Raw genomic sequence first — 22,555 nt, 5'->3', positions numbered from 1 at the left:
GCGTTAGCTCACGGCTCTGCTGCATGGGAGAGCAGCTCTTTGGCTTCTGGTAGTCAAGCAGCCCGAACCCATGAAGGCATCTCTACTCACTCTTCAGCATGCCATGGTAGACGCACTTTGAAGTATTTGTATTCTGGAGTAAGTGTCCACATATTAACTGATGAGGGATATATGTAATCACACCTAGACAAGCCCTATAAATGAGCATAAACCTAAACTGAACTAAAAATTCAGCACCCAATTGCATACTAAGCAGCTGGGTGCTGAAAAACCATTCTGGGAGCTTCAATGCATCTGAAAAAAAAAGAGTCCAGCTTTCCAGAGGTGGGAACTCATAACCAGGGTCTGATCCAGAAGGCCCCAGAGGCTGTGATTGTGCAGGAACATCAATGCCAGGGCAAATACCACTCGTAATACCTGTCCAAGACTGCCTGACTCACTATGTTATAGAGGCAACTCACAGTAACAGTGTGGAAATAGCTATCCTGGTGATATTAACTGGTGGACACAATGAATGCCTCCCCCAGCAAGTAGCTGAGGATGTTTTGGTAAACCTTGTCCAAGGCAATGGCACAAAGGTAAATTATTAACAATGTTTCTGTGCATTCCCCTTTCATTGAGTGGGAGCAGGAAAATCAAAACCATGAGCAAAAACTAGAATCTGTGAAGCCACCTGAATGCTTCATTTTGAGAGGAATCTGGTGGAGAACTGGGAAAAGGGGTTGCACAATGTCCTGGAAGCAAATAATACTGAGAAAAAACAATCAGACCGTAAAAAAAAATCTCCAAGTTCCAACCTAGCTCAGCACACTGACCACCGTTCAGGGAGAGAAGGCAAGCTAACTGCTGAGCAAAAAGCATCAAATGTTCCATGTAGGTTGTTTCTGATGTCAGAAAATAATTCAGGAATTATTGTAGGAGACGGCAGCCGGGCAGGCTGTCCACCATTACATATCAGGCCAGCATAATACGGAGCTGTATGAACGTGATCTGACCAGATGGTCTGATTAAATCCTAAATGACTCGTGGGGTAACTGCTAAGTGGGTCAAAGCAAAAGTTACTGCAAGAAATAGATTTGGCTTTGTGCAGAGGGGCGGAGGCTGAAAACTGCACGTCTCCAGCCAAAATATTAGCGATTAACAGCATCCTCTTAGAAATGCAAGGTGAGGCACGGGGACTGACCAGGAAATCCACGCTGCTCCTGTTCCCTTCCTTAGGACGCAGAAAACCCCAGAGGAGCTGAGCTTACCAGGTAGCTCAGTCCAGACCCCCAGCCCCTACATGCAGGGGGGCACTGCAGTAATAACAGCAAATGTGAAGACCCCCTTTCCCCCCCCAGCCATGGATGATGGGTTGGTGGAAGGGTCCTCCGTGGCCGCGCCGGCCCTCCCCGGGCAGCCGCCGCACGTTCGTGCGGCGGCTGCCCGGGGAGGGGCGGCGCGGCCGCCATCACCTCTTCAGCGCGGTCCCGCCTCCCGCTCGCAGAGGCCGGGTCGGCGGCGGGGATGGCGGCACGGGGTCGGGTGCTGTGCCTCTTCGATGTGGACGGGACCCTGACGCCGGCTCGGCAGGTAGCAAGGCACGGGGGCGTTGAGGTTTGGGGGTTTTGGGTTTTTTTTTGGGGGGGGGGAGGCCGAGGTCAGCATGGCGGAGCTCGTCCCGCCGGCTGCGGCCTCACCCGCTGCTTCCCCTCCAGAAAATCGAGCCGGAGGTGGACGCGTTCCTGCGGGAGCTGCGGGAGAGGGTGCACATCGGCGTGGTGGGAGGCTCCGACTATGCCAAGATAGCCGAGCAGCTGGGGGACGGGGACGAAGGTGAGACGCGGCCGACGAGGTCTCCCGCGGGTCACCTGTGAGCTATATCCGACCCCAAGCCTGCCCTTGGGGTGGGTGGCCGGCCGGCCGGCCGTGCCCAGGCGGGAGCCACTGCTCGGCTCCTTCTCCCTCGGTGGAGAGCAGGCAGGGATGCTCCAACCCACGCTGCCGGCTCCGGCGTCAGGGATGTACGAGCTTCATCTGGGCCCTGACAGCTTCTCCCCCCCCGCCTCGCTCCAGCAGGCAGGAGCCCCTTGCAAATTTTGCCTCCTTGCTGCTCCATGGTGGGGTCTTCGGGGGGTTCCTCGTCGTGTGCAGACGGGGACATGGGGTGGAGGAGGGAGTGGGAGGGCGAGGGGGCAGCCCCCGCTCCCTCCACCGTGTTTTCCTTCTCTGGCATGGATGCCAAGCACGGCTGGGCTCCGAGCTCTGCCTCCTGCCTCGTTAGCGGAGGGAGGCCGAGAAATTCCCGGCTGAGGCTGATTGCTGAGTCGTCAGTGCTGTGTGTCCGGGTTGCAGGAGGGTCTGGAGTTAGATAACCAGTAACTGCATCGACCCAGCACCCTGGCAGTGGGGAGGGGAGGGGAGGAGAGAGAGCAGAGTAACGTGCACGTGGTTGAAAGCCTGACGTTGTGGAACCCTTATCTTCGTCCTGCCACTGATTCAGCCCGTGACCTCGATCAGGTCGTTTCTTCCTGCATGTGTCAGCTCCCCACCTGTGAGCAGAAGATAATCTCCTCGCCCACTTTGCGGGGAGCGAGGAGGGTCGGTGGCCCCTTGCAGAGCACAGGAGACGTGGAAAGCACGGTACTAAGGAACTGGGAGGATGGCTCACTCAGTCCTGAGCCCAGTCCTTTTGGCCCCTTTTCCCAGGCGCTACTCATGTTTCTTCTTTTGTTTTCACCCCTCTCAGTCATCAATAAGTTTGACTACGTCTTCGCAGAGAATGGCACAGTGCAATACAAGAATGGGCAGCTGGTCTCCAAGCAGGTAGGTCCAGCTCCCCTTGCAGCCACGGCTCTACTTCCCCGTCCCCGTGCAGCCCCTGTGCCCTGCGCGCTGTGGGGAGCTGCGCCTGGCCCCGGGCAGATGGGCAGCCTCTTCTCATCTCCCCAAATGCCAGATCTGAATATCCCACTCCTCCAGGTCATGTTCTTGGGTGGGCTTCACAGGAGGTCTAGCTTCTTCCTCACTCCCCCTTTTCCTCCCGCAGGCCATTCAGGACCACTTAGGGGAAGAGCTGCTGCAGGATCTAATCAACTTCTGTCTCAACTACATGGCGCTGCTGAAGCTGCCCAAGAAACGGTAATGGCCCAAGCCTGTGCAAATGGCAGTCATATCACTGATTCCTAGGGTGCTCTGGGCTCCAGAGCTCTCCTAAGAACAGCTGAGCTACTGAGCTTGTCTTGCTCCAGGTTTTATCTTAGCATCTAGAGGCCCTGTGTAGGATCACTGTCCCACCACGCTGGGCACTGTGGACAAATAATGGAGGAGGGTCTTTGTTCTGGAGAGTCTGCACTGTTTTTTAGCGTAATGCGTGCTCTTTTGCCCCTCAAATTTTCTTCCCTGGGAAGCAGGGTACAGCCACTGCGTGCATCAGGGTACAGCCACTGCGTGCATCAGGGTACAGCCACTGCGTGCATCTCATTTAGGACAATGGTACCAGCTCGTTACTGGTTAGGGCATCAGGCATCATTGGTCGTATGAGTTTCCAAACAGGCGAACAATGGCTCTTCAGATGGGAGGTCCAGCGCCTGAGCACACAGTTTCACACTGTTTCTAACCCAGTGTCACTTGGTGCCACTGGTAACAGGGCTGGCCCTGCTCTGCTCCTGACCATGTGTTCCTGTCTGCTTCCCCCCATGAGATCCAGCAGCCACAGGGTGAGTTGGGTTAGTACACCTCCTCTGAAGGAAGACTAGGCCACTGCCAGGAAAGAAAGGGGTAGTTTTCCATTGCATCGGCTCGCCCTGTTATCACAGAAAGGAGAGAGAGGGAACAGATGGCATGAAGGTGGAAGGGGAGAGCAGGAGGACCTCTTTCAGAGGCAGCCTGCAGTTAAACCAGCCTGGATGCAGCGTCAAACCACCCCTCAGACCACAGTTTCACAAACGCTTGAAGCTGGCGTGACCCAGCAGGGCTGTTGAAAGCAGCGGCTCTGCCCTCCCCTCGCCCCGGCTGGTTTGTTCCTGCTCTCCCCTTGTGTTTGTACAATGAACCCGAGGAGGTGAGCTGTCTGGTCGAAGTTAAGCTGGTAAAAGTTGCTAAACTGTGATCCAGATTACTTGCCTGATGTGAGTCACCATGTGGCAATACGAGGACCGGTGAGAGGGGCCAGGGTGGCTCCTTGCAACAGGACTGACGGCTGAACATGCCCCCGAAAGCGTGGGCTGGGACCCAGAACCCTCAAGGCTGTTTGGTTGCCTCATTGCTGTCTGGTTGCCCAACAGCCTGGTGAAGTTTCAGCTCCCAAGTGCCTCTGTGGATTTAGGCTTATGGGATTTCTAGCAAAGCAAGGACTTTAACCCACATCTCCCAAGTCTTGGCCTGGGGCATAAGCCACCAAAACCTTGCTGCTGCAGAGATGCTGCTCCCAGGCTGCAGGCATGGCTGCCTGTGTATCCATCCCCCTTGATGTTCTTCACTGTGTTGCGAGACAGGAGGTGGAGAGTTTTTCCGCCAGATTCAGAGTGGTAAGCACTTTATCACAGAGAAAGAGCGGGCAGGGCTCAGAGGGACATCAGAGGGTTAATGAGCTCAGGGCTCCTCAGCTGGACAGGGAAAGGGATCTCCCCGCTCCAGCTAGGTTTCCACAACAGTTTCAATCTATTTTCAAATTGGCAGTGCTGCCATCCCCTGTTGTTTCTGCCCCACCAGTGCTGGTACCTGTCTGACCCCTCAGTGAGCTATTCCAAGGTGATAAGCAAACAGAACTGGCTGGGTTTATAGCAAAGGGAAAAGAAGGGAGCAGTTTTCTGCCGGCTTAGTGCTTCAAACCAGCTCACCGAGGAAGCGGCAGAGCAGTAATCCCAGTGCAAGGTGAGGGTGGCAAGCAGGAACTGGGTCCGGTCCATGCAAGTTTAGGTAAGAGTTGCAAAGGTGCAGGGGACAAATGGGAGATACAAAGGCCTGTGGGTCCTACCTGATTTGTGTCCCACAAAGAGGTCCTGATTGCTCATCAGCCTGCCGCTGGACATCAGCAGTGAGTTACACTGACCTGTTCCATCCCGCTGCCCCAAGGTACTGCCAGCTTCACCCAACCCACCGAACATTTCTTAAAAGCCTCCAGGGGTGGAGATGCCACAGTCTCATCAGGCGGTTGGTCCAGTCCAGGCAATAGCTGTCCTTGCAGTTATTACAACAGTAGAAAATGTTTCCTGTCATCTCACCTGGGCTTGTTGCTTTCAGTCTGTCCGCAGGGCATACAGGAACTGTTTATTCCTCTTCTCTTACAGTCTCTTTTATAAAACTGAGCCCCTTGGAGACCTTAAGCAGTGTTGTTGATGCCTGGTCTCTGCCTGGCATGAAGCACCCCTGAGTGGGCATGGCTTCTCTCCTCCTCCGTGTCCCTGCAGAGACTGCATGCCTCACTGAGCAGCTATTCCCCTGGAAAGGTCTGTTTTTCTCTCCCTGCCCCAGTAACCTTGTGCCCTTGCCCACGCACAGAGGAACCTTCATTGAGTTTCGCAACGGGATGCTGAACATCTCCCCCATCGGACGGAGCTGCACCCCAGAGGAGCGAATCGAGTTCTCCGAGCTGGACAAGGTACGCGGGCCAGACTTGGGCTCGCCCTCCCCTTTGCTGGTTTTGCACCGCCACAGATCTCGGGTCTTGCCTGCTTCCCCCCTTCCCAAGGAGAAAGGAGCCCAGCTCCAAGCTGTGCACCAGGCCAACACATGCAGCAAGGTGGAGACAGGACTGGGGGTCAGAAAACCCAAGGAGAGACACAGATGAATGGAAGAATTTGACTTCATTGGGGACCACCGATGCAATGGGGTGGCCAGCAGGATTCCTTGTGGGAGAGCCCCAGGGAATAAGGCACTTATTTAACAGGGTGTCTCCTCGTTTACAGTAACCAAAGATAGAATTGCACTGAAAACCTCAGGGAGACTTAAACTTCTCAGGTTGCGCCATCCCTCCAGGCTGGCTCAGCAGCTGTCTTCTCTCTCCCACTCCTCCAGCCCCAACAGAACTGGCACTAATGGGCCTTCCAGACTGGGAGGGCCGCAGCGGATCTGCTGGGCAGATCTCTGGAGCGCTTGGCCCATGCCCCAGGCAGTTTCTGCCTGGGGCAGGTGGGGGTGGATTTTTGGGGCCGAGACACTTCAAGACTTCGCAAGACTTTTTAAGGAAAGCTGGAGACTTTGGGTTATGAACTGGGCTTCTGGGAAATTGAAGCAGTTGCATTTAATTGCCAAGGAAGGGCTGGGATCTGCTCTTCCCAGGAGCCTCCTGGAGCTGCCCTGAGCTGGTGGCTTTTTACGCAGACACTGGGCAGGACTGGTGAAAGATGGCTAAATGGCGTTACACTGGGGGCAGGTGGGAAGGGGGAATGCGATAAGCCAGAGTTGCCCAGCAGACAGCGACATGGTGGCTTTTGGTAGACTGTCAACATCTAATTATTCAAACCCTCCTTCCTTCCCTTTCCTCCTTCTCCTCTGCAGAGAGAGCGGATCCGGGAGAAGTTTGTGGCAGCCTTGCAGAGGGAATTTGCTGGCAAAGGCCTGCGTTTCTCTCGAGGTGAGCGGAGGGGGCTTCCCTGGCTTTGCCCTGGCCTCTTTATCATGTTTCCCATAAAATGCTGGGAAGGGGAGCGGGAATCCTGGCTGTTCCCTCCAGGGGCCTAGAGACCCCAGTAAGAGCACAAGGAGCTTCTGTTCCTGGAGAGCCACCGTGGGGGTGTCACATTGGCAGGGTGACGGCAAATAAACTGTGCTGCAGATTTACCTCCCTGGGAATCAGCCAGACAGGCGGGTTTCTGTCCCATGATGTTATCCCTGCCTTAATTCCAGTTAGCTCTACGGAGCCCACCCCTGCCCAGGCGGTCTATCCTGGCTCAAGCATCAGCAGCAAGGTGGCCAGCAGAGCTCCAGGCACATGCAGTCCTCTCTGGGAATGCCGTGGTGTAAGGGAGACAGGAGCCTCATGCGTGTCTCAACTCTGGGGTTTTGTTGGGAGGGTTGGCTACGAGGGAAACATCTCTCTTCCTGCAGGAAGAGCTGCAGAGAGGCAGGGAGTTTGCAGCTCCATGCCGTGGCCTTCTGCAGGGCCACTTCTTGGGGTGGAGGTATGATCTTACAGCCTGCTAACTGAAGGCGAGGAACCAAAGGAGGGGCTTGAGCAATCCTGGGGGTCTGGCCAGGACAGGGAGGAAAATGAGGGTGTGTAAGGGTGGGGCTGAAGCAGAGCAGTGGGTATGTGTGAGATAAGAAGGTGCCATGCCATGCTAAGCCTAGCCAAAGGGCAAGGGGGTGACGAGGCTGGGAGGCGGCAGGTGACACCCCACTCTTGCACCCAGTGTGGGCCAGTACCAAGGGTCTGGCCCTCTGGTCGTCCAAGGTCTTTCCTCCTGAGAGCCTCCCCTTGCCTTCAGTGTCCTGCCAGGGGCATCCTGTGCTCCCCGCAGCACTGACACACACTGTTTGTCACAGCAGAGAAAGACAAGGTCCCTGCTGCCGTGTCCCTGCAGGCACGGGGGACGAGAGCAGAACAATGGGCCTTTCTCCTCTGACTTTGGGAAGCCGCCATGAAGAGCCCGGGCCTGTTGTGTAAAAGCATGAAGACAAGGGGAACTGCGGGCCCCCCGCTTCTCCACAAAGAAAACACGGGGTGTCTCAGGTCAGGCATCGAAAAACAGGGACACGCGGAAACGGGGCTCTTCTGCCAAGCTGGCTCCGTGTGCCTTGTCCCAGGCTGTGGAGGACGCAAGCCCCAGAGGTGGTAGGAGATCTCCCTGCAGCCCCCCAGACCCCTGCTCTGCCTAGGCAAGGGACAGTGCTGGCTGTCCTCCACACCACCTCTTCTCTCTTTGATTTCCTACCCTCTCCAGCTGGCATCAGGAGCCCCTTCTTACTGCCCAGCTCTGTTTAAAAGGCCAGAACGCAGTGAAATGCAGCGTTTTTCACAGGTAAATGGCTTTGGATACAAAACCAGGAAGGATTTTAATGAGGTCACCCAAGTTTAGCTCCTGCTCTGATGCTGGCTCCTGCTGTGAGCCTGGGGGCATCCCCATCCCTGAGCTCGTAGGGCACTTGCTCCTGTTCCTATCACAGTGCCCTGCCCAGGGCATCCTGTCCAGTAGTGAATCCTCTGCCCTGAGCTGGACACACAGGCTCCATCCCCAGCTCCTCAGGCTCCAAGGAGGCTTGGTTTGGGATCCCCAAACCAACAGGGACACCTCAACCAGCCAGGGAGGAGAGGAGCACAGCATCAGGACATGCACATTTGAACAGCCCAGGGGATCGGTGCCTCTCCTCCAGCAGGGACCGTCCCCTGAGGGTACCTGTCTACTCACCCCCTTCCTAAGAAAGGTAGGGTTATGATTTATGAAGAAGGAGAGCATGAAGCTCCAGGATTGCTGGTGGCCCAGTAGATTGCCTGGAAAAGCAGGGGGTCCCCTTGAAACCAAGAGGAGCAGAGACCTGAACTGGCAGGAGGACGCACATCCCAGCTCAAATCCCTGCTCCTCCCGGCTCCAAGCGAGACCCAGACATATGTGTGCCCTAAGTCGCGGGCTTTGTTTTGGGAGGAACGTGTCACCTGTGCCAGTGCTGGGACAAGGGTCTGGCTCTGCAGCCTGTGCACGCAGCGAGGCAGCTCGAGAAGATGGGGAAGGTGCTGCCTCCAAGCATCCCCAAAAGGCAGTGCAGTGCTGGGGTAAACTCTGCCTGGTCTAAGAGCAAGGGCTAGGAAGCTCATTAACCCTTGGTGGCTGTGTGTGTTGATGTGCACGTGTATGCATGCTCTCTGGGAAAGCTCCCTTACCTCTGTACGTTTGCCCCGTCTGCCTTGGTGCCCCTCCAGATGTTGGCAACCCGCACTTGACTCTTGTGACAAGAGGTGACAGGCCAGGGTCATGCCCCGATTATGTCAATGGGTTCGTGGTACCTCCATGGCAAGGTCCTCGGTCCTTGATCACCGTGCAGAACCTGCTCGGGGCCTGCAGCGCGGCCAGCTGGGACCCCTGAGCTGTGTGGTGCATGGGGTTTGCGTTGCGTGTGCAGGGTGCCGGGAGCCCCCGGTCCCTGCAGGGTTAAGGAGCGTCGGAGCAGTGGTTTTAGAAGGGCGAGCAATGTCCACGCAGGAGCCTAGGGGAGAGCTTGGTGCCAGTCTCCAAGGACGCTGTCCCCCACTGGGACACAGAACATGCTGATACTATCTGCAAGGCGTGACCCCAGATCTCCCCCAACTGATGCATCTCTTGTGACCTCCCACCCCAGCATCCCCCCCTGCAGCCCGCTGGTTCCTGCTTGCCTGCCTGCCTGCCTGCCTGCCTGCAGTCAGGGGAGCCATGCTGATGTCACCCCAGCCATGCTGATGTCACTCCAGCCTGTTGTCATAGGAACAGCATCTGCCACTATCCTAGCCACATGCCAGAGAGGCACACCAAGGCAGAGCTGGTGCCTAGCTGCTGTTTGGGGTGGGGGCTCCCCACAGACATCCAGCCCTCTGCCCTCCTCCTGCCCATCCCAGGGTGGGGGGACAGCCTGCCAGCTCCCACCAACGTTGCCCAGTGCCCTCCCTTCTGCTGGCAGGTGGCATGATCAGCTTTGACGTCTTCCCGGAGGGCTGGGACAAGCGCTACTGCCTCAATGTGCTCGACGACGAGAGATTTGACACCATCCACTTCTTTGGGAACGAGACGACCCCTGTGAGTATGCCACGCTCACCCCGCACACGGCCGCTCTCTCTCCTGCCTGGAGCTGCTCCATCACAGGTCCCATGGCCTGGGTCCCGCCGGCGGCCGACACAGACCTCTAGCGGTGCGAGGGGGAGAGATGCTCTTGTGTGGCAGGTGTTTGCAGCGGGCTCGTGATGGCGGCAGGCCCGCTGGCTCACGGGGAAATCACCTTGGATTCACTGTGCTGGGGAGCAGGTCCACCTCAGCATCGCTTTCCTCCCCCTGGCACCCTCGGGAGGGGAGCAGCCACTCCTGCGGCCCGCAGGACCCAAAACACGAGCCCCCAGCACTTAGGAGAGGGCTTTTCAACAGCAGGAACAGCTTTGCCTTCCCTTTAGAGTGGTGGAGGATGATGCTTCCTTGCTGCTGTAGATCAGCTTGGCCATCCACTCGGCTCTTTCCAGATGATGGCAACCTCTGCCCTCCAAATGTGCCCACCCCACCTGCTGCTAGCCCCTCCACTCTGCTCTTTCCAGATGATGGCAACCTCTGCCCTCCAAATGTGCCCACCCCACCTTCTGCTAGCCCCTCCACAGGCAGGGCAGGGATTAACCCCAGGCTCCTGGACAAGCTTTGCTGGTCTAGGACCTTCCCCATCCTTTCTATGCTCCTCCTCTGGCACTGAAGAGGGGAGGCAAGAGGGAGGGAGCAGGGCTCCCAGCCCAGCCTCTTCTGCCTACGTGGGCCAGCAAAGCCCTGACAGCCCCTTCCCAGCAGGTCCCTGCCTGCCCAACCGCTGGCTCCCACCCCAGCTCCTCACAGGACAGAGCAAGATGCAGATTCACGGATGAGGATGCTCTGGTGAGACCCTGCTAATGCTTTCCCTATTTTCTATTCCCCTTCAGGGAGGGAACGATTATGAAATCTATGACGATCCCCGCACGGTGGGACACAGCGTCCAGTCCCCCCAGGACACAGTCCAGCGATGCCGCGAAATCTTCTTTCCAGAGAGAGCAAACGAGTGCTGACTGCCAGGTCCCCGCAGCCCTGCCCCGGCCCCACCCTCTCCCCCCGCCAGGAAAAGCACCTTCATTTGAAGAATCTGCTCAGGGTAGGCTGAAAAAAACCACTTTCCAGAGCCGGTCGGGATGTAACGCGTGAGTGCGGGTGAGTGTGCAGGAAGGGGCCTTTGCTGAGCAGCCCTTTGGCACTCCCCATCTACGGCTGGGGCTCGTGGGACCGGACCCTCCTCACGTCCAGCAAAACTTCTCTCATGACAGTTCGGGCCACGGTGGGCAGCGATGCAGATGCTTTCGTGGTCGGAAAGCATTTGAAAGGGCCAGTCACGAGAGCGTGTGTGTGTCCATCCCGTGCTCCCTCCCCTCTTCTCTTCTTTTTCGCTCTGTTTCTCTTAACACTTCTGCACGAGGGAACATGCGTCTCGCCTTTCTCTCCCCCTTGTGCCTTGGCTGGGGAGGATGGGGCTGCTGAGGCCCCAGGCACTCTCACCAGAGCTGCTCCAAAGCAAGAGGCCAGGAAGGCTGTTTGCTTCAAGCCCATGGTAGGAAGGAGTAACTGCGACCCTGGCTCGTTGCAGTGTTGTGCATCCCAATGGAGAGGATCACCATGTCCTTCACCTTGGTGCGACACCGTGCCAGTCCCTACAGGTGACCTGGGAGTGACAGCTTTAAAATGACACTGCTGCTGCTCTCAGCTTTGCTCAGGTGCATGAAGAAACTAATTCTCTCTTTAGCTTACAAAAGAAATGGCTACCATGGGTTTATTTTCCATGTTCTGCAGAAGTTATCAAGTCAGACCTTGCTTGGCGCAGCTGGAGGACCCCGGGTGCCTGGTGTCTGCAGAGCACCCTGCGGAGCCATTGGGGGCAGAAGGCTTCCCAACAGTCTTCCCACCCACGTGTCCATTAGGCGTCACAGATGTGCCAGTGTAAAACCTTACCCAGGGCATTCATAACAGACCGAGTCCCCTTCCTTCCTAGTGCTCAGCTTTCCATCATACTGCCGGGGACATTTTCAGAGAGGGCCGACACAGGCCAGACCTGGTTTCTACTGCCAGCGGAGGTACACACTCAACAGTGCCCTCCAAGCTTGCTTTTCTACCCCATCTTGTCCCACACGCTTGGTTTACGTGGTCACCTTTAGGGACACAAGTTCTCCAGTGCAGCTGTCACGTGTCCTCCTGCTCCTCTTTTTTTCTGGGTCTTCGTGGGTTGCAAAACCGCATCTCTCCTTTGGCCCTTGAGCTCCTCCCTCACGTTGCCCCTTTATTCCTGGCTGTTATGCTGGTGTGTGCGACTGCACCAGTGACGCTAGTCACAACTCAGTGCTCAAGAGGAGCTCAGGGATCCACTCCACGGAGATGTCCTGCTTATAGCTCCCCAGGGCACACATCTGATGTTCGTGGACCTGGAGGGTGCTGGAGGTTCCTACAAAAGCTCCCCACATTGGTCCCCGGGAGCCCTTCTCAGCACATCCCTGCTGGCGTGGCACGGCCCCATCTCTTGGTCTCGTTTTCTCTCCTCTCTTTCTCCTGTTCCTGCTTTCCTCGCCGTTCCTCTTCATCTCCCACCTAGCAGCTGGACTGCAGAGAGAAGTTTCTCAGCTGGCTACTGCCACTTAACCAAGGGGCCAAGTTCCTCAGGCGAGATACGTTGGTGCTTTTAGACCCAGGGCAGGGCTCCCACATTGCCACGGGCAGAGCCCTGAGCGGACCTTGGCACTGCTGCCTGGCCGCAGGCGCAGGAGCCGGGGTGCTGTGTGACCGGCGCTGGCGGGGTGCTGTCTCCTCCACCTGACTGCACCTCTTAACTCTACAACACATCAGGTCTGTAATGCATCACATTTGCATGAGCACAGCGGTCAGCCCAGCATCCAGAAATCCCCAACAAATGCACAAATTCCTCTTTCTACCCAGAGAAAATTTCTGCGTGGGAGAAGAGGCCCTGTTGGGGAAGCCTGGATGCAGGGTACCCTTTTCACAGGCCACTGGTTTTGGCCCTCCACTGCAACCTTCATGGAGGAATCGTGTGTTTTGTGGTTCCTCCTTCTCTGTTTCACTGTGGATCAGGTGATATGTGGGTTTTGGGGGTTTATTTTTCCTGTAAGTCTATTCAAAGTCAGCAGGATTTCTAGAGAGCTTGGTGGTGGGTGAAGAACAGGGCCTGGCCCTGAAGGCACAAGGCACCGTGGTGGCCTTGGGGGCTGAGATGCCTTGCATATTTGAAGGGAAGGGCAGGCTCTCTCCAAGGCTGCTCCTGATGGCAGCACGTCCCTTGGTCAGGGTCAAGGGAGTTGCAGGGCGAGCAGGGCAGAGGCAGGGATGACCTTCGAGGCACCAGCCATCGCTTTCTCTGCTCAGGAGCTCACGTGTGCATGGGTGAGATCAAGTTCAGGAACCTTCCCCATTCCTGTCTCTGTCTTAGACCAAGCTTGGGCTAGTTGAGGGCACCTCCTGCCGGGAGACCCTGTCCTGCTGGAAGGATGATGAGGAGGATGGCATCAGAAGTAGCTGGGTCAGCCCCAGGGTCTCAGAGCCACAGAATGGTTGAGGTTGAAGGGACCTCTGGAGGTCATCTGGTCCCACCACCCTGCTCAAGCAGGGCCACCAAGAGCCCCAGCTGCCTGCCCTGTGTTTTTGTGGGGGCACAGCACTGGGGTGGGAGCCCTACACCTAGGGGATGGTGCACACCTGTCCCCGAGACCCCTTTGCCATGACGCTCCTCTCCCAGTGGGTGCCCACGGCATGAGTGGGGGTTTCTCCTTGCGTGTGCATGAGCGGGCAGACGTGGTGGGCCCTGTGTTGGGGACCATCGTGCCATATGGCTCCGTATCTGTGCAAGACGGGCGGCTCCTGTCTGGCTGATACCCAGTGTTAAATAAGAAATATATTTAAAAACATATATATATGTATATTAAAAAAAAATAAATTCAATCATATTAAAGGTACAACATGCAACGGTTGGAGACAGCATGTGCTTTGTGCCAGGCTCTGCTGGGGTGAAACGCAGCCAGGCGCCAGGCAGATGCACTTCAAATCCCCACAGCAGCGGGGGACCAGCCCCGGTCCCGGTCACCCTTCCTGGTGGGCAGCAGCCTCCCATCCCAGGCTCAAGGTCTGCTCCCCCTGGAGCACCCTGGGATCCCCCAGGACATGCTGTGCGGAGGTGGGTGAGTCCATCCTGCCACCTGGATAAATCCCTGGGTGCTCCAGGTCCTCTACCCGGGAGAGCCCCCAGCATCCCCACTGCGACACACGCACACAGGACAAAGAGCCAGGATGGGCAGGGGTCATGGGAAAGTCACTTTTAATGGTTTATTGCCAATGTTACAAAGGTTGACATATGGTCAGACAGGCGGGAACCACACCAGAGTTGTAAAAACACCAACAAGTCTAGGGTTTTAGTTTATTTCCAAAAAAAAGAGAGAGAAAAAAAAAAAGAATCAAACGAAGTTTGCCTTGGCCAAGCTGACTGCGTGTCCCAGGGATGCCTGGGGCCTGAGCCGGTGTCGCCACAGCCCCTGTGTGAGCCGGGCTTCGGGTTGGCAGTGAGGTGGGCTGTGGGGTCCCGGGCCAGTCCCCACGCCAGCCTGGGCTGGGGCAGTGCGCGGTGGTCCTCCCGAATCCACAGGGCCCCAGCTGTCCCGTGTGGCACCAGCCTTGTCCCCCCTCCTCTCCCCGCTTACGGCAGACCCCTGTCCCCACCACAACAGCGGCGGCAAGAAAGGTGGAAAACGCCCCTTTCCATCAGTGCTGAGGACTGGCAGCGCCAGCGGCTCCCGCTGAGTGGGTGCCTGGGGAGCCAGCCGTCGTCACCCACCCTGCTCATGGGGCTGCTTGCCCTGCTTCGAAATAAACCCCTTAAGATGCTGATAATCTCCGGAGTGTCGGTGCAGGCACCATTTCCCTGGGGTCAGTTCAGGCCTAGCCGGGTGCATGCCATCCCCGTCCCACCGCCCTCTGCCCTGTCCCTCCCCGGGGCCGTAGGAGCCCGCCTGGCCAGGGTATGGCGGAGAAGACCAAAAATGAAGTTTGTGCTTTGTATACGAGACCCTGCCTACACCAAGGTGCTCGGGAGGCGGTGGCTGCGCTCGCCCCACAGCCGAGGCTACTCAAACCCCTCAGCCCCTCGCCCCCCCAGCAAGCTACGGACGTGCACACACACGCACACACACACGCACACACGTGGGAAGTGGGGTCCCCAGCGGGCTGGGGGGACAAGGGGAGGAGGAAGAGAAGGCGGCTATCTCCCCAAAACCATGTTAGCACTGAGCCAAGAAAAGTGCATTATCAGCCCAGTGGCGGCGGGGAGCGCAGAGGTGCCAAGTGCACCCCTGCCCCACGCCCGGGCGCAGCCCCCGGGCACAACGCCAAGCGCCCCCGGCGCCCTGCCAGCAGCCGTTTGCCCCTTAAAACTGAATTTTTTCTTTCTGTAAGCCACTCGCCTCCCCATGGCACCGCTGACCTGAGATCTTTTGATGGAGGGATGTGGCTCAGGCAGGTGCCATGAGCTGCCAGTGATGGGGATGGGTCTCAGCCACCCAGTCCCTGCACAGTGATATGCCGCCCCACGCTGCCCCGTTTCCCCCCAGCCTCACGGCATGCCCCACTGCTGCCGTGCTGCAGGCAGCAGGACCAAGCGGGGTGCCCGTCTTGCCGGAGCGGGGTTCAGGAGGATGAGCTGAGCCCCCCCCAGCCTCCCCCTGGCCCCCTCCTGCTCTCAGCACCTGCTTCAGCCCGGGGCAGCTGGGTGGCTGGGGGGTAGGACTGGTTCCCCTGCTCCCCATGGCCTTGGGGACAAGGAAGGGGATATGGGGCTCGGCGCTGCCCCTGGAGCTGGGGGGCGGCAGGGGAGGGCTCTGCTTCCCCCATCCTCCTTGACAGACACTTACAAACACACACAGAGAAAGGAAACCGTAACCTTATAAAAGACACCGAACGCGAACGCCTGCATGTTTGGGGGCAGCCCCGGCCCCATCGCCGCCTTGGCTCCCCCCGCACCCCCCACGAGTGGCCGGGCAGGCTTGCTCCGTGGGGCTGAGCGGCCGGCGGCCCCCCCTGGGCGCCTAGGAGCCGATGATCTGGCCAGACCACGTCTCATGCTTCGTGTGGGGTGCCAGGTTGGTGAGGACCACCTCCACCGCCTGGAACTTCTGGTTCTTGGGAGGAATGGGGCAGACCTTGTATGTCACCTCGTCCCCCTCCACTGGGACGTACTCCCCCTCGATGCTGCAGGAGAGGAGAGGAGAGGCGGTGGGGTTGGGGCCAAGAGCCGGACCCCTGCCCCGGACCACCCAGCACCAGGGAAGGCACCCAACCCACCAGCTGTGCCTTGGGAAAGAAAACCCACCGGTGATGGGGGGTAGAGGACAGGCAGAGCCCCATCCCCACCCCATGGAGACATCCCAACCCAGCCCATGGGTCTCCAGCCCCAAGCTGATGGCACGGCTCCCCCAGGATGTCCCGGCACTGCACAACCCCTGGACTTACTCAGACACGTGGACGAAAATGTCCTCTGTGCCATTCTCAGGGGTGATGAACCCATGGCCCTGGGAGCGAGAGAACTGCTTGCAGACGCCCTTGAAGATGGGGCCGGCGGAGGCACGCGCCGTCCTGCGGGAGGAAAGGGACGGAGATATCTCACTGGCGGCACTCGCCCGGGGGGCAGCATGGGGAGAGGTTTGCTATGAAAACACGGCGTTCCCTGGGAGAGTGCATGGCACCCACCCGCAGCATGCCGGGCGCCGCGATGGCGACGTGCACCAGGCGTAAAGGGTTCTGCAGGTGCTGCTGGTGACCGCAGTCCCTGCTCGGCTCCGCCAGACAGTCCCAAACCCGCGCACCTCATGCCGGGTACTTACGCCGAGTAGGTCCTGGTCCTCTTGGTGGGGAGGGGGCTGGGCAGGTCCCGCAGCAGGAGGTTGCCCCGCTCCCAGATGCGGCTGCCCTCCCGCTGGAAGGGGAAGGTGGGCCACACCGGCGACTTGGGGGAGTGCAGGGGTGGCACCGCCGGCGGGGCGCTGGGGTCCGACGACATGGTGGGGCCGGCGGGCTCCTCCGTTTTCGGGATGGGCGGGCGGGTGGCAGGAGAAAGGTCGCCCGGGTGCGCGGGTCTGCTACCTGCGACCTGGGGAGCAAAGGGGGGGTGGTTACAGGCCCCCCAGGGGGGGCTTTTGGCAGGGGCAGTTTGCTGTCAGGAATTGCCCCCTCTGCTCCCGGCCCCACATCTGTGGGGGCAGGCAGCATGCCGCCGGCCTTCGGTACTGGGCACCAACCCCTGGCGCTGGGAATCACCCTGGGAAGCCCGTCCCAGCTTGGAGCAACCCGGGATGTTCCAGCAAATCAATCCCGAGGGAAGGAAAGAGCCTGGTTTGTGGCTTTGTCTTTCATTTTGCAGGATAATCCCACATATTAGAGATGAAGTCACTAAAAAGCATGCCCTGGGAGAAGGAGCAGCTGAGCGCAGGCTGCCATGGGCAGGGACCATTTTGGGAAGGATGCCCATGCAGTGCCAGTATGCCCGGGCCCCAGCCCCGGCCTCTGAGATCTCCCTTCAGCCCGAGATTTCTGCTAAAAGGGTGAAGGAAAAAGGCTGAGACAACAGGTAGGTCAAGGTCAGGGGTCTGAGGTCTCCTCACCGCTGGAGGTTGCCTCAGCGCTATGAGATTTAGGACCCAACCCCAGCCCCAGCCAGTGGCTCGCTGCCTGCCCAGGCACATCCCTACGGGAAGGGACACTGGGAGGCTATTGCGGGGCCGCCAGCAGCACACACACCCCTCGGGCACCTCAGACAAGCCACAGCACAAGCACAACCTCCTGCCGCTGCGGTCATCGGGCTCCAGTTTTTGGCTGGCATCATGCAGTTTGCAAGGAGTTAAAGCCCCAAGGGGCAGAAACCCTGCAACCTTCGGCTGCCGGAGGATGTGCAAGATGTGGCCTTATGGCCAGGTCGCCTGCCGAAGAGCAGGAGCCACAGCAAGCGTGGGCACAGCTGTCCTCACTGAACCACCCCAGGCATGAAATTGGTGGGGTTGTGCATTTTTAAGCCTCCCAGCAAGATGCTCTGGTGCGTGATCAGCAATGCGGCTGCTTGCTCAGAAAGCCTTTGCTCTGCTGATTTCTCTTCCCATCAGTCACTGCATCTGATGCCAGGTGCCTCTGTGTCGGGGTGCCCCACGCCAGCGGCTGCTTGGGGGCACCGCTCTTTGGGGGTGCTGGGTGGGGGCTCACCCATCTCCATCACCCCTCAGGCTCAGGGGTTTCCCCATTGCCCGGAGCTGAGGAGTCCAACATCCCATGGAGTTATCGTCCCCTTCCCTGCCACCCCCTCCAGCCCTTCCTGCCCCACTGGGGCGTGCGGCATCTTTTGGGACAACACCTGCACACACTGGGAAACCCGGAGAATATTTAATTTGGTTTCTGACTCATGCATGGCCCCTTGAGACGCAGAGGCCCTGAGGGGACGTGCAAAAGGGGGTCACCTCCGCTCTGAAATTAGCAGGCACCAAGGACATGGGAAAAGGTTTCTAGAGCAGCTGAAGTTTCAGGGAGGGACCAGGCGACTCCTGTTCCCCCCGCCCACCTTCGCTTGCTTCCCCTGCCAGGGGGTCTGCCTGCCACCGGGTCCTGACTGCTGCCAGTCCAGCTTTGGTGCCCATCCACGCCTCAGCTAGTGTCCTAACAGGTGCCCCCTCTCAGCCCTGCAGAGCTTCACCCCGAGGTCCAAGCAGCAGAGGCCACACTAGAGTCCCACCCCAAGGCAGAAGCCACCACTTTCCTCCTGCCCTCCGAGATGACTTCCAGCCACGGCTGCAAACCCCTCCAAAACGTCTTTCCCCTCGCTGGCTTCCCATCTGCCCCCACACCAAACCCTTCATGCGCTTCAGCAGCTCCCCTCTGCCATAAAGCTACTGGAGCACACGCGCCTGCCTTCTGCTCCACAGCCCACCCCGCACCGGGGCTGCTCGGCTCCTGGCCCTCCAGGCTCAGCATCTCCTGCCCCCATGCCCTAGCTCAGCATCTCCTCCTCCCATTCCCAGGCTCAGGTTCACCATCTCCTTCCCCCATGCCCGAGGAGCTCGGAGAGGCTCAGGGAGCACCCAAACGAGACACCCAAAAGCCAGGGCAGCCACCAAGCTGCTTCTCTGCTCCCATCTGTGCCCCCTGTCCAACCACCCTGCCTGCGCTGGCGAGCAGCCCGGCCGCTTTCGGGCAGCAAAAACCCACATGGTCCCCAAGCGTCGCTACAGGATCCGGCACCTTTCCAGGAGGTGTCAGGGCTGGTCAAGCCGGACGATTTGGGGGAAGCGGCCCTCAGTTCTCTGCCACATCATAGAGCTGCCACTATGAAAATGGCTTCACCATGGCACACCTCCTCTGTGCGTGCTTTTGCTGATGAGGCCTTTCGGTTCCCCCACCAGATTAGGGACAATGGACGGTATTTAACCTGAATAATGATGCTTGGAGCAAACTATTAGTATGCTGAGGGGGTTGGTTGGTACCAGGAGAAAGAGCTTCCTCCGGCCGGTCCACAAAGGGCATAAAAAATGGAAGTTTCTCAGAGGCAAAAGAGGGGAAGGGGAAGGGGTGTGCAAGAGGGGGAGCCTTGCAGGGACAAAATGGTGTGGGCAGATGAAGTGGCAACCAAGAGTGGGTTTGCCCCAGGTTCATCTGTGGGATCAGCCCAGGCTGGGGTGCCCTGGAAGGCTCCCTGGTTCAGGGAGCGAGCAGTGGTGGGGAGCAGGAGCATGCTGGGCATCGCTGGGGGAGAAGAGGCAGGCAGCCCGCTCCTGAGGCCCTAGGGCAGCAGCAGAGGGTGCCCTCCTGGGGCTGCCGTTTGCCCCCACGAGCTGAGCTTGCCCCACGTGGGAGAACAAGCTGGGCGCGATCACCTGCAGGCATTTTGGGGGGCTCTGGCTGGCCCATAGGGATGTGGGGGAGAGCCCTGGCACGGGGCGGCAGCTCACTGGGCTGAGCACGGGAACAGGGCACAGCGAGGCTGTGGGATCCCTGTCCTCGGGAGTATTGTGCTGGTTTTGGCTGGGATAGAGTTCATTTTCTTCATAGTAGCTAGTATGGGGCTGTGTTTTGGGTTTGTGCTGAAAACAGTGTTGATAATACAGGGATGTTTTAGTTATTCCTGAGCAGTGCTTACACAGAGTCAAGGCCTTTTCTGCTTCTCACATCACCCTGCCAGCAAGGAGGCTTGGGGTGCACAAGAAGCTGGGAGGGGACACAGCCGGGACAGCTGACCCCAGCTGACCAAAGGGATATTCCATACCATATGATGTCATGCTCAGCATATAAAGCTGGGGGAAGAAGAAGGAAGGTGGGGACATTCGGAGTGATGGTGTTTGTCTTCCCAAGTAACCGTTACATGTGATGGAGCCCTGCTTTCCTGGAGATGGCTGAACACCTGCCTGCCGACGGGAAGTGGTGAATGAATTCCTCGTTTTGCTTTGCTTGCGCACGCAGCTTTTGCTTTACCTATTAAACTGTCTTTATCTCAACCCACGAGTTTTCTCACTTTTACCCTTCCGATTCTCTCCCGCATCCCACTGGGGGAGGAGTGAGCGAGTGGCTGCGTGGTGCTTAGTTGCCGGCTGGAGTTAAACCACGACAGTCATGCAACCTCCTCTGGACATATCCCTGAGCAGCTGCTCTAACCGAGGCATTGCATCTAACTCCTGCTTGGAGCAGGGGCTGGAGCAGAGACCCCCGTTCTGCGGCCATGCCAAGGCTGGCTCCCACGGCCAGCAGCGCTCTGCCCCTCTCCAGCGCCCAGCTCGAGCACCCCAGATTTGTGCATCAGCCTTGGGGCCCAGCAGTTGAACGCCCGGCTTTGCTGGTACTGGTGAAGCTGAGGCTGAGCAGGAGCTTTGGCACCACGGGGGTCTCCGGGGCGGTATCCTGCCTCCCACCTCATTTAAATCCCCGCAGCAAACAAAGGGACTGAGGAAATTAAACTCACGGCAAGAGCGGGCTGAGAGAAGAGGGGAGACACGAGCATGTTCTCGCTGGTGTCTCTTCTCCTCCCAGCCCAGCCAGAGAGCAGGGAAAGCCTCTCCCGTCCTTCTCCTTCCCTCCCTGTGCTCCACCCCACCATCCTCTCCCCAGCCCTTTCTCCATGCTTCAGCCCCAGCAGGTGACAAGGAGGGGAGCACCTGGGGCACAGGAGGCATTTTCCCCCTCTCCAGCATCGCCGGCAGTCATGCTAACCTCTGCTGGGGCCGAGAGCGTCTCTCCCCACCCCGGGTCTCTCCTGGCCTGGCAGACACCACCCACAACACCGTGTCCACCCCGTGCACATATACGGTGCAGGAACGAAATCCGGGTCACTTGAGGAGGCAAGCAGAGGCTGCAGCAGCCCGGCTCTGCCGCGGGGCACGGGAAGCCTTTCCAGCGTAACCCCCCCCTCCACTGCTGCTGCCGGACCTCCACCTCGCTCCTCCCTGTCTCCCCTCAGTGGTTTTGCTCTGAGGGTCCCCTGGGGTGACAGTCCTCCGAGTGAAGGACGTGTATAAGCAGCACCGAGCCCAGCGCTCCCTGGAAAGATGCTCTTCCTAAAAAACACCCCCCACCCTGTCCGTTTTCCCCTCTCCCCAAAGAAACCATCTTGGAGCAAAACCCCAGAGCCCTCTGGTGACAGGGTCTCCTTCGGCAGCGGCAGCCAGCTTTGCTTTTATATTTTTCAAAGGGCAGGCTTCCGAGCCGAGCTGACACAGTCGGGAGTGCTCACAGGCGAACGCAGGAAACCCAGGCCAATTAAGGCAGACAGGCAGTAGACACATCAGCTTTTATCTCAAGATCCAAGTACCCCATTCATCACCAGCGACTGAAAGGTCTGCGGTTTATCAAATAAAATCACTGTCTCTCTCCCTCTCTTTAAAGCCAAACACATTGACTTGGGTGCTGGCTGTGACCTTGTTTAACTAAACAGCCTTTCAAGGTCCCCCAGAAGGGGGGAAGAAGCCTTTTGAAGAGGCACCAGCCTCTGTCTGCCACTCCCCGTTCATTAGCAGCAGCGAAGAAAAACCCCTCACGCGTCCCTCGGCCAGGCGGGGGGAATACATATTTAATTGGCTTAATCACCCTCGTCGAGTCAGCCCTCCTGCGCGGCGCTTCTTTGTGCTCCTTCCCATCCACCGGAACCCCCAGGGCTGCCCAGGGCGGACGGACGGACGGGCGGGCGGCCGCTCTGCCGGCGGCTGTCACGCTTCAGCTCTGGACGTGACCCTTCAGCTGGCCCGCCATCGCCCTTACGGGCCATTTCCTTTCACGCCGCCGCGTCCCTTTGCAAATCCCCAGCTCGGATGCTGTCTGCCACCACGCTCAGGTCTCCTGAGTGCCGCTGCTCCCCCCGCCCCAGCCGAGGAGCTGGAGGTTATTTTCCCTCTGCTGCCTTTTCCAGCGAGCTCCCGCACGGGCTCTTCCCTGCCGCTCGCCGTCACATTTTCTCCATCCCTCGCAACTGCCAGTGGCCCCAATTTAGGAGTCAGGTTTACCTCCCCGCTCCTTCCACCCCAGTAGCAAAAAGGTCTCTGTATGTCAAAAAGACACCCCATCTCTGCAGCCGGCTGCCAGCAGCCATCTCCTCACCTCACGGAGCAGGGAAAGCGATTTTCTGGCCCGCCGCCATCCTCGGCGAGGCTGATGCCCCCCCAGACCCAGCCTGTCTAGACACAGGCTGAAACAGAGAAGAGCTACACCCCTCCAGACGGGGGAGCGTGTCCCCAGAGCTCAACGCAAAAACAAAAATCCCATTTTTCAGCTGCTTGGCACATTCACGCGCCGAGGGACCCACCAACAATGCTGGGGCCAGCAGAGATCCCGAATCGGCATCTCCCCGGGGGGCTGCGATGAAGGGCAGGAACCAGCTGGGG

The 22,555-nt window shown here is 58.5% G+C and overlaps 2 protein-coding genes across 2 annotated transcripts; one reads left to right on the top strand and one right to left on the bottom strand.

Annotated features, from left to right (window-relative positions):
• Positions 1–1,506: 1,506 nt before the first annotated feature.
• Positions 1,507–13,616, top strand: PMM1 (phosphomannomutase 1). The gene is made up of 8 exons (XM_050915009.1): positions 1,507–1,572; positions 1,698–1,815; positions 2,729–2,805; positions 3,029–3,120; positions 5,482–5,581; positions 6,481–6,556; positions 9,571–9,686; positions 10,562–13,616. The coding sequence occupies exons 1-8, from the start codon at positions 1,507–1,509 to the stop codon at positions 10,682–10,684; spliced, it is 768 nt and encodes a 255-aa protein (XP_050770966.1). The 3' UTR covers positions 10,685–13,616.
• A 2,123-nt stretch (positions 13,617–15,739) lies between these two features.
• Positions 15,740–16,752, bottom strand: CSDC2 (cold shock domain containing C2). Its single transcript, XM_050914222.1, has 3 exons — positions 16,535–16,752; positions 16,164–16,286; positions 15,740–15,902 (listed from the first exon to the last, which is right to left on the bottom strand). The coding sequence occupies exons 1-3, from the start codon at positions 16,708–16,710 to the stop codon at positions 15,740–15,742; spliced, it is 462 nt and encodes a 153-aa protein (XP_050770179.1). The 5' UTR covers positions 16,711–16,752.
• Positions 16,753–22,555: the final 5,803 nt, after the last annotated feature.

This window comes from Gymnogyps californianus, chromosome 1 (genome assembly GCF_018139145.2).
Source record: "Gymnogyps californianus isolate 813 chromosome 1, ASM1813914v2, whole genome shotgun sequence".
Classification (NCBI taxonomy): Eukaryota; Metazoa; Chordata; class Aves; order Accipitriformes; family Cathartidae; genus Gymnogyps; species Gymnogyps californianus.
This window is presented reverse-complemented; position numbering and strand designations above follow the sequence as displayed.

Excerpts from the sequence above, each read along its gene's own strand:
- PMM1 (XM_050915009.1), top strand. The coding sequence starts at position 1,507 with ATGGCGGCACGGGGTCGGGTGCTGTGCCTCTTCGATGTGGACGGGACC. Across the intron at positions 5,582-6,480 it reads AGTTCTCCGAGCTGGACAAG|AGAGAGCGGATCCGGGAGAA; the intron begins GTACGCGGGCCA and ends TCTCCTCTGCAG. Across the intron at positions 9,687-10,561 it reads TTGGGAACGAGACGACCCCT|GGAGGGAACGATTATGAAAT; the intron begins GTGAGTATGCCA and ends ATTCCCCTTCAG.
- CSDC2 (XM_050914222.1), bottom strand. The coding sequence starts at position 16,710 with ATGTCGTCGGACCCCAGCGCCCCGCCGGCGGTGCCACCCCTGCACTCC. Across the intron at positions 16,287-16,534 it reads AGGACCAGGACCTACTCGGC|GACGGCGCGTGCCTCCGCCG; the intron begins GTAAGTACCCGG and ends TTCCTCCCGCAG. Across the intron at positions 15,903-16,163 it reads ATTTTCGTCCACGTGTCTGA|CATCGAGGGGGAGTACGTCC; the intron begins GTAAGTCCAGGG and ends CCTCTCCTGCAG.